Here is a 10,706-nt window from a genome sequence, read left to right on the forward strand (position 1 = left end):
TTTGGTATAAATTTTTTTATAGATATAAGAATGTGGTCAATAAAAATAACCAAAATAATTTTAATTGAATTTTAAATAAATATTTTTATAATTATTTTATTCAATGCAATGCACTATACTTTTACTAGGAGGAGAAGAGGGGGGCTAAGAATAAAGCCATCCCTTTCCGTTTCAAACTCCCCATGGGAGGTTGTTAGAAACTAGTAGGCAATGCTTGTCAAGAGAACTCATAGTGACTTAATACAAGACACATATCAACAATAATTCCATTGATAATAATAATACTATTATATTTTTTAATAAATATTCTTTAATTCAATAAATCAACCAAAATTTGAAATAATAAAACTTTAGTATATTTTAATTGTACAATGTAGAAGTATATAATACATGTTAAAAATAAGTTGTTAAGATATTAAAAAAATCAAGTAAACTTCAATGCAATGCACTAAAAAAGCAAATGAATATTTTATGTAATTAATAAAATATCATATTTTAGTTTAAAATTTAAATGAATAAATAAATAAATAAAATGTATAAAATCATAAAATATATTTTTAAAATATAAATTAAAAAATAATAATTTGATATTTTGGAATTTTATTTTTTAACTTTTTTCTTTTATTTTTTATAATGAAGGTAAATATTATATATATATACATATAAATAAATTACTAAAAAAATGATAAAAGCTCCAATTAGGTTGGATGATGAATTAATCTCAAGTATATTTTATCTTATGGATATATTTGTTGGATAATAAAGTGTACACAGGTATTTGTATAGTAATAGGAACATGTAGATGTATTTATGTAATGGTTTGGTGAACTCATCTTACAAATCTCAACTTGTGACAATATAAGTTTAAATTTTTATGGATACTATAGAGACTATTACATTATTTAATTGTTCCATTAACACATATGGGGCTAGATTTTGCATCTTGTTGTTTTTGTTTCTTTTTTCTTCCCAACAAAGTAAAATTATTCTAATATCATTAAAGTTTTTCTTTTATATTATATCATAATATATAGTAATCAAAAATTAAAATGTGTACATAATTGTGTTTAAAATAAAATAAAAAATAATCGAATTCTCTTTTTTTAAACGACATATATATATATATATATATATTCACATACATAAAATATATTTAAGAATTCAAAACCATGTCATTTAATGCTTTAGGATTTGCATATTACATCATCATGTTTAACACACTTGATATTTGCAATGGAATTCAATGAACATATTTATTTTAAAGTCCAAAATAATATTTTGAAAGAATTAGTAATGAAAACAGAGGCAAGAAAACATCAATTTTGATAGTTTTGCTGCAGTGGAAACTAATAATCAAATAAAGTGTATGTATTAATTATTGACACAGCTATTGCACACAACCCTTTACTTTTCAAAATGAAGGGTAAAATTTTAACTCCAGGTTACCCATTCTAGTGGTATAATAAAAACTCCTTTTAAATATTTTTTTTAATATTTAATGTAAATAAATAAATGAATAAATTAATTAATCAATTATAAGATATTTTATAAAATAAATAAATACTAGTCATTTATTTTACACTTCAATTATTAAACAATGCAAGTTTTGGTACAAAAATTAATAGAGTTTATCAAAACACTAAACCAATTTCAAATAAGCGTTGCTTTGTTGTCAGATTCAATTACGGTTACAGATTATTTAATTTTCTGTAAACATACACATTGAAAGCTTTGAGTGAATTGAAGTGTATAATAAATGACTAATATTTTGGTGAAATACAACAAGATAAGAATAAGAACTATTCAAGGTCTTAACAATTGGGTTGTTCTTCTTGAGGTTCTTTGCTGTTGTTAGTATTTATTAGCTTCTGTAAATATCCTTGAGAAGGTTTAAAATGTTACAAACTTTGTATTTTATTGTATTCTATTTTATTATTTAATTTATATGATTATATATATTTTTATTTATTTATTTATTTATTTATGTATTCATCAAATTTTGTTTCAAATAAATATCTTCATTTTTTATACATTTTTTTCAAACTCAGTTTATTTGTCTGCTATAAAACAATTGTATAAAATATAATTAAAGTATACTTTTCTGTATTACCTCATATTATTCACATGATAAAATTTAGACTTTTAGTCAAATAAAGGTCACTTTTGAACTAAGCATGCTTCAAATTACTCACTAAAGAAAAATAAATAAATAAAATAAATAAAAATAAAAAATAAAAATAAATCATAGACTTAGGCAAATATGAACATAAAATACTAGAAATTTCAAAGAAAAGTTAGCCTATCCCTCTTGCCTAGTTTTTCTTTTTTCTTTTTCTTTTTATTTCTTCCTGTTTTTTAGTTTTATTTTTTATTTTACATATTCAAAGTTTCATTGCATGGGAGATGAGTTGTATGTATATATGTATGTATATGTTTTCTATAAATACATACATACATAAATAAATACATACATATACATATACATATATATATATATGCGTGTATATTTCTTATTCAAATATAGAGCTGCTGTTGATTTTTTCATCAACAACACCGATTTGTTTAACAGAATCTAGTACTTCACTTAAAAATGCATGTAAACTGTTATTTCTGGATGATCTTTTTTCATCAATGAATTTGATATAGCAAGAATCTTAATAAAAAATAAAATAAAATAAAATAAAGTTCTCTCTAGTAATCTTAAGTACTTGAAAAGTTCTATTAATTTCATTGTAGTTCAAAATTAAGATATGAAAATTTAATGATAATAATTTGCATTCAAACTCTTTAGTAAAAAGGAAACTTGAAATACATTCAAATGTTGAGTATTTGATTTAAATACAAATATGAATGATATTTACCAATATTAGGGTTTATAATATAAATAATTTATGAAATGTTGAATTTTGAGAAATGTGGTGAAGATGCTCAAGTAGAATCTTTTACTTTCACTTCAATATTGAGTATTAATAATAATAATATATTACATGAATTTCATTGCAATTCAAAATAATTTGTTCACTCAATGCCGTTATTTCAACATTCTGAAAAGTTTTGAAAATTTGCATACATTGACTAATTAAATTTTGATAAACCTAATGTTAGAGCATTTCAAAATGATCACATAGCTTTTGATTTTATTATTGAAGGGATTGTGTTTCAAAATTGAGTTACAAAAGTATCACACTTGTTCAATATTGGAATTTTAATCAAAACATGGAAAACGTTTCCAATGCTGTCTCTAATGCTGTTCTTGAGAATGACGGATTTCCCTGCATCGTCTTTGATTGCTCTAAAAATGGTAACATCAAAGCATACACAACATTAAAATATATTTTTGTAAAATTTTGACATAGAAAATAAGGTAATTTAAATAGATGTTTTTAAATAGATGTTTGATTTAGTAGTATTTATTGCTGAAATGACATTCATTATGAAGTATTAATTTTTCTGTAGAATTGTATACACCAAGCCAAGGGTACAGGCAAATGGTGAAAAAACTGAGAAATACATCTAAAATTGTGGTGTAAGTTTTTGCTTGAATACGTTTTCTAAAATAGAATATATTTAATTTTAAGAAAATAACACACACACACACATATGTATATATATATATAAGCATGTATAATTTTTTTCATCATATATATATATATATATATATATATATATATTTATAACACGAATTTAATAAACGTGATTTAATTATTGCACAATATTTATAATAAAGGCATTACTATTGATTCAAATAAAAACAGTAATAAGAAGGAAATCACATATGAACTTCTTCAAAAAACCAATGTTATTGTTTTTGGTTGCCCAAAAGAAGATTTTACAAATACCGAGGTCCATATACACAATCATACTATTGTTAACAATTGGAAAGTATTATACCTGAATGTGTTGCAGTTCTGCTTCTTCATACAAATTTTTAAAAATTGTATTTGTTTGACATGTGATAGTTTATATATAATTTCATTAAAATTATTTAATATTATACCACTTAATTTTTGGTATTTACATGTAATGTTTATATTGTGTTAAATGTTTAGGTTGAAAATGTGAAAAGATTCATTAATGAAGGAGGTGCTATGTTGTTTTTGGGAAAAGAAAGTTATGTTGTTAAAAAGAATAAAAGCTTTGATATATTATTGGAAGATTATGGTGTGACAATAAATTTGGACTGTGTTGTATGTCAAATTGCTCAACAACTTTCTCAGCAATTAAATTTGTTACATGTTACATTTTTTTTTTTTTTTTTTTTTTTTAAGTAATTACAGTATATTTCTTTATGAAATTATGTATTTGAATAAGTCTATAATACACTATTACTGTTTTGACACAAAATATTTAACATTCGTTTAACTTTTATAGGTTCAACCAATACAAGAGAAATATTTGCATCCCAAAGAGGTTTTCATATCAGATGGAATCTTGAGCAAAAGCATAACAAATGTTAGTCATACAAAATTTAAAGCATTGATCATACTATATCTATTGATGAACAATACAAATTTCAGCCCATTGTTGCTAAAGACTATTATCATTATCACTATAATTTCCATTGTAAAATTAATTTATAAATTTCTTGAATTATCCATAATGGGTATTTTACCATACAATTATTTCTTATTAAATATTTATTTATTTATTTATTGGTATATTTTGGTAATTTTTTCAACCATAGGTTCCAAATAAGGATTCAAAGTGCGTGCACAAGAGTATCAGCACAAACCACACAACAAAGTTTGCCTTGATTCCTTAACTGATTTTTTTTTTTTTTTTTTGAATGTATGCTACTGGAATGATTTTTTTTATTTATTTTAAATTTCATAATATAATATTACAGATTTAAAATTACAACCCCATTATGGATAATTCAAGAAATTTAAAATTAAACCCTAAACCAATAGAGGTCTGGAATTTGAGAATGCAATGAAGGATGAACGTACAGAATGGACGAATGTGGTGGATTTACGGACGAAATCGTTGTCGAATCATCGGATGAATATATGAGATGAAACTTCGATGAAGAGAGGATGAATGTGTTGGTGGGGGATGAACTGCGCAGGCTGCAGCTGCGGTGGAATGAGGAAGAGGAGTTCGAAGGAGGGATGGGGAGCAGCAGCAGCAACGAGCGGGGGGAGATGCACATCGTCTATCCTTACGGCGCTACTTTGTCAGTGCAGCGTCCTGCAGCTCCCATTCTGTCCTCTGGCGTTTTAGCCATTCCGATTCACCGTCCTCTAGGTCAGAGCCTACTCGAAGACTGTGTGCTCCAGTTCTTTACTCCAATTGATGTGTATTTCACTCGACTTGCGATACAAGAATCACTCCCCCGCCACTATCAGGTTCATCTTAGATCGTTCTCACATACGGGACTGTCTCTCCATTTGACCTTCTGCTCCTAACTAATTAAATAAGTATAATGAAATACTTCGTGAATCGATTCTCGATCCAACGTAGTTGCTATACTCTGAGTAGAATTGGATCCTTTACATGTGCTGTTTTCTTTAATGCAGGTGCGATTTCTTGCGGTGCGAGGAAATTAGGAAAGGTAGCAGTGATCGGCAGCGCCGCCATGTTTGACGATGCTTGGTTGGATAAAGAGGATAACGCCAAGCTGTTGGAATTTCTCTTTTCTTGGCTGATCAACAAAACCAAACTAGAGGTTGTTCTTAAGCACTGTAATGTTCATCGTGACAATGTCACTTGGTTTGAGCCGTAGATGAGATTTGAAAACTGATGATAGTAATTATAACTAAGTAAATAAATGAAAAGTGCAGAGGAAATTGAAAGTCAATTTTCGTGGAAGTTTTTCTAATTAGTTTCGAGATTGAGCAGGTGGACGAAATCAGCATGGATGAAGTGGAAACCAATGATGTTTTGTGTGTTCCTGACACGCAAGCTTTAGCAAACCGACTTCGATGTTGCTTGCAGGTGCTTGTGACGCATTTACAAGCCCTCTGAATGAGGAATGAAATAAGTCGATTGTCTGAGTTTGGGAGTGGCATGGATGTGTATCTGGTGTCACACAGGAATCAGAAGAACTGCCTAAGGATTGTTCAAAACTTCTGGATGAGAAGCTCTTTGAGTATCATACGAATTTGATTCCAAATGTCAAATCATTGTACAAGCAGCTTGGAGTCAAGCATGCCCCTCTAACACTTATTACTCCTCAGGTGACTCAAACCTCCTAGGTGCACTCGGTAGACCGATTCAAGCACGTTATCATTCAGTGCATGTGCATTCTAAGCTCTAGCTGTTTTTTAATCATTATTTTCACATTCGAAGAAAAGATAGTTGTGAAAGAGGCAGATCCACGAAATTTGATAATTCATGGTGAGATGCATGCTGTACATTTTCAAATTGGTGCAAATGATGGATGATTGCTTTTCAGTTCGAGGTGCCGATGCCGCCTCTACAACCGGCAGTGTTTCCACCTGCATTAAGAGATCCTCCTCCTCCAGCGCTCGATCTTTTTGATCTAGACGATTGCTTTGCCTCACCCTTCGTTCGCCTTGCACAACTCACCAATAAGGTTATTATACTTTAATTCCATTTGATGATCTATACATGCATCACTCTTCACTGGCTGTGGTTCTCTGAGGATAAACTATTTTCTTGATGATTGAGCAGTGTAAAAGTGCAAACAACGAGAATGTACAATTTTACATCACAGAAGCGGCATCCATTCTCGGTATAACTCCCAAGGTACACCTGTGGGTCTAGAAATTTTCTAGAGCTTTCGGACAATTTCGGAGTGAGTCCATTAGTAAAAGTGCTTCACAATTTATTTATCTTTCAACTGAATTATGAGCAATCTGAAAACTTGCAGGTTGTGGGAGTGGCAGAGAATTCGAGAGATCTGCCAAAGGCATTAATGGCTTACATATGTCATGAGCTAGGCAAATTCAAAAGACCAAATATGGACTTGGACCAGCGCCATTGCATCTCTCCTACAGTTGACCTTGACCTTCATTGAATGTGCTTTGCATCTCAAAATCTTTAACTGTTTAAGGAATGTAGGTTTAAGGTAGCCAACCCATTGTCAACCACTTCCATTTCCAACCTATGTGGTGGAGTATTTTTGGTAGTTTTGACAACCTATTGTCAACAAACTCTGACATTTGTTGGTTGGAAATAGGTGGGGGTTGGTTAAAATGATGTTAAGCTAATATTGGAAATAGATTGGGGTGGTTAAAATGATATTAAGTTGTGAGTAATAAATAAAATTCATAGTACATCTTATATTTATACTTATTGCAAATATACTAAAATATTTAAGTTATTAGAAATAGATCTTCTACCTTATTGCATACCTAATATAAAAACTATTTGGCATAGTGGATAGAATGGTTAAGAATTTGAATTCCAAAAGCTACAACAATGTGTATTTTTATTTTATTTTTCTTCTTTCAAATACAAATAGGTTGAATTGTAGCTTAGATTAAATAGTGAATTAAAGAGAATTTCATCCTTTTTTTTAAGCAAAATGAATACAAGAATATTTAAGAGATATCTATCTATCTATCTATCTATCTATCTATCTATATATATATAACACTTAATCATATCTTATCATTTATTTATTTATTTATTTTATTTTGGTTTTTAAGTTATAAGGTTGTTGTAAAAAATCAAGAATTTTAAGGTTTTTTCATTCTTTTTTATGTTATTTTATTTTTTAAGCCATCTTTGATTTATTCTAATGTTTCAAAAATAAGGTGTATATATATATATATATATATATATATATATATTTTGGTATAAATGACTTTCTATATGATTTGATGATATTTTTTTAGCATATTTATTACTCTAAATTTTATTTTAAATACTAAAGTATTTTATGTATTTATATTATCAATAAATAAATAAATTTAAGTAAATCCTTTGTTAGTTTTAAGCTTTCAATTACAATTATAATAGAACTACAAAATTTCTTGTTACAATTTAAAAGAGTAAGAAAAGAAGAACAATGCTTATCTTAGTTTACAATGATTTGGACTAATTAGTATTTTATATAATAGTGAAGTTGCCATATTTCATGTTTTATATACTTGAATATATTCCTAAAAGTAATATATACTTGATTTTGCTTTAAAAGACATTTATAGTTTATAAAATATAAAAATAATTGAATTAAATTATATAATATTTATATCTACTTCTTAGTATCAATTTTTGTGTATATTTAATAATATTTTTTTGGTTTAAAATTAAAATTAAAATTAAAATTAAAATTAAAATATTTATATTTAAAAATAAATTTAATCTTAAATTTATCTTTTCACTTAGTTTTTGCAAGGTTATAGGATAAATATAAGCTTTTGATTAATTTGTAGTCTAATTTTGACTACAAATAATAAGTTATTTGATTGTTAAAAATATGAATGTAAATGAATGCTTTATTTAAAAAGAATTGTTAAAATTATAAATTAGATCATAATGATAATAATAAAATAATCTATTATAATAGAAAAGATTGATGAAGAACTTGAAGTTCTTGAAACCATGAAAAGCAAGTTTGAAGATACAAATTAAAAAATATAAACTACAAGAAAAAGTAAAATTAAATTATTCAAAAATAAATTAATAATTGATTTCAAATCAACTTCAAATTAAGACTATTAAAGATGATACAAAAGATGGACATCAATCATGTTCCAAAATTTAATGGTTATTATTTTAATATACAAAATATAGACTAAATTAGTTTTCAAGGATAAAAAATTATAGCCTATAGTAAGAGGTGAAGAATTCTTACCAATGGCAACAATAGTAGCTAAAATTGCTGCTAGGATTCCAACTTATTTGCCATATGAGTAAAGAATATAAGTGCATGGATAAACAATAATACCTTGTATTTAATAATAATTAAAAATTACCTATAAAATAATATTTTTTTATATATACAATCTTACACATCAACACTTTAGTATCATAAGAATTAATAAGAATATTTAGATTATAAGATATAACAAAAGTATATTTAAAAGACAAATTACACACCTTAAAGATGAGAGGAGGTGATAGTATTATTAAACAAATACATATATTTAGAGTATATTTAGAAAAATTGTTGGCAATAAGATCAGTAATTCCAGATGCTAAGGCAATTCTTACTTTAATGAGAAGTTCTCTTCTATGTTATCAATCCTTCATTAGCTCTTTAAGAAAATAGCTTGGAATCACATTATAATCTTTGATAATAGATTTAATTTATAAACTTTGTGAAAAACATGAACCTAATATTTGATAATACATCAATTTTATATATATAAAAAAATAAATTGAATCACAACAAGAAATTTTATTTTAATAATTAGTTTAAAAATGATTTATATAGAGAGAGTAGAAACTCTAAACTATATAAAAAGAAAAATTATGCTATTGAAAAGAAATATTTTTTTTGTAAGAAATCATGTCATTCAATTAAAAATTGCTAAACAAGAATAGTAGATTTACAATTTGTTACAAAATCAAAAAATCTATACGTTGTCGTATTACGTGCTTTCCTACTCGAGAACGCACCAGGCGTCTGGCTGTAGAAGGTAGTATAGAGATTCGCCAATAGTCAAGCAGTCTATCAGTTTTTGACTGCTGGAATATAAACGACTATAAGAATATATTGTAAATCTATACGGATGCCCTTCGACTGCTTGTCGAAGTCCTTTTTGCCCCGGTTGGTAGGTCTCTAGACGTTACAGAGAACCCCGAACAACCCAAATTGTTAATCTTCAATACCGCTTTGTACTTACGACCTTGTATCCACTGACTGTCTTGTTAGATTAACCCAATAAATTTCATTCACTCCACATACTCAATCCTATAGACACCCTTTTAATTCTTCAATCAAAGACGTAACTCGATTTCACAAAACAGTCAAGAGTAATCAAACCCACTTCATTAAAAAATCCCGATTCACCATTATAACACTGACTTCAGTAACAATTGCCTCAGTCTTCTCAAAACTCTATGAAGAAGAAAAATCCAATTCTCTGTCTTTTCTTCTCCGACCCGAAGCATGAAGCTTCTCTCCAATTCCTGATCTTCCAACCTCCAATGAAAAATTGAACTAGTAACCTTGAAAAAAAAACTTGAAGCTAGCTCTTCCATCCAAAAAAAACCCCCCCAAAACTTATTCTCCCCCTAACCTTATCCTCTAAATTTCTTCAATCTTCCGTCTTGGATCCGGAATTGGCTCCCATCGTCAGAGCTTAGATCCGAAATTGGCTCCCACCGTCAAAGCTTTTCTCTTCCGTTTTTATCTTTAAGAGATCCATTTACCGAAAACAACGTTCCCCAAAACGGCACAGAGAACAGGACAGCCTGAAACAGAATCGAAACCCCGTAATCGGGACCACATTGAGTTGCCCGACCAATTCAGGTCTCATATTGGCTAAGAGTCCAGTAGTAAGACCCGGATGTCCCCGTAATTGGATCAAACTGGTCCTTCGCATCAGATTGGCTGAGGCTTGTAGTAAGACCTACATGTTCCCATAATTAAACTGCATTGGGTTGCCCAGCCAATTCGGGTCTCATATTGGATAAGAGTCTACTAGTAAGACCCGGATTGGATTCTCGAAATTGGATCCAATTGGCTCTTCGAACTAGGCTCACCCATCGCATGAATTGGTCCTTTCCTTTCCTGCTGACTCCCGTTATTGGAATCGAATGGAGCATTTCAGTATGCCCCGGCTGAC

At 28.4% G+C, this 10,706-nt stretch overlaps 1 protein-coding gene across 4 annotated transcripts; it reads left to right on the forward strand.

The window, feature by feature from the left end:
* Positions 1-2,401: 2,401 nt before the first annotated feature.
* LOC112289506 (uncharacterized) lies at positions 2,402-7,241 on the forward strand. 4 transcript variants are annotated; one of them, XM_073537607.2, is made up of 14 exons: positions 2,403-2,932; positions 3,150-3,301; positions 3,457-3,526; positions 3,756-3,843; positions 4,050-4,187; positions 4,372-4,452; positions 4,685-4,743; positions 5,069-5,247; positions 5,520-5,668; positions 5,842-5,937; positions 6,036-6,179; positions 6,398-6,538; positions 6,637-6,697; positions 6,836-7,241. In XM_073537607.2, exons 1-14 carry the CDS (start codon positions 2,925-2,927, stop codon positions 6,898-6,900), a joined length of 1,431 nt encoding a protein of 476 aa, XP_073393708.1. In that variant the 5' UTR covers positions 2,403-2,924; the 3' UTR covers positions 6,901-7,241. The 4 variants fall into 4 exon arrangements, with proteins under 4 accessions (XP_090110744.1, XP_073393708.1, XP_073393707.1 ...); XM_073537606.2 differs by having other exon boundaries at positions 2,406-2,932; positions 6,637-6,711; XM_090254618.1 differs by lacking the exon at positions 6,637-6,697 and having other exon boundaries at positions 2,402-2,932.
* Positions 7,242-10,706: the final 3,465 nt, after the last annotated feature.

The sequence above is a fragment of the Physcomitrium patens genome, chromosome 12 (genome assembly GCF_059467195.1).
Source record: "Physcomitrium patens ecotype Gransden chromosome 12, ASM5946719v1, whole genome shotgun sequence".
Classification (NCBI taxonomy): domain Eukaryota; kingdom Viridiplantae; phylum Streptophyta; class Bryopsida; order Funariales; family Funariaceae; genus Physcomitrium; species Physcomitrium patens.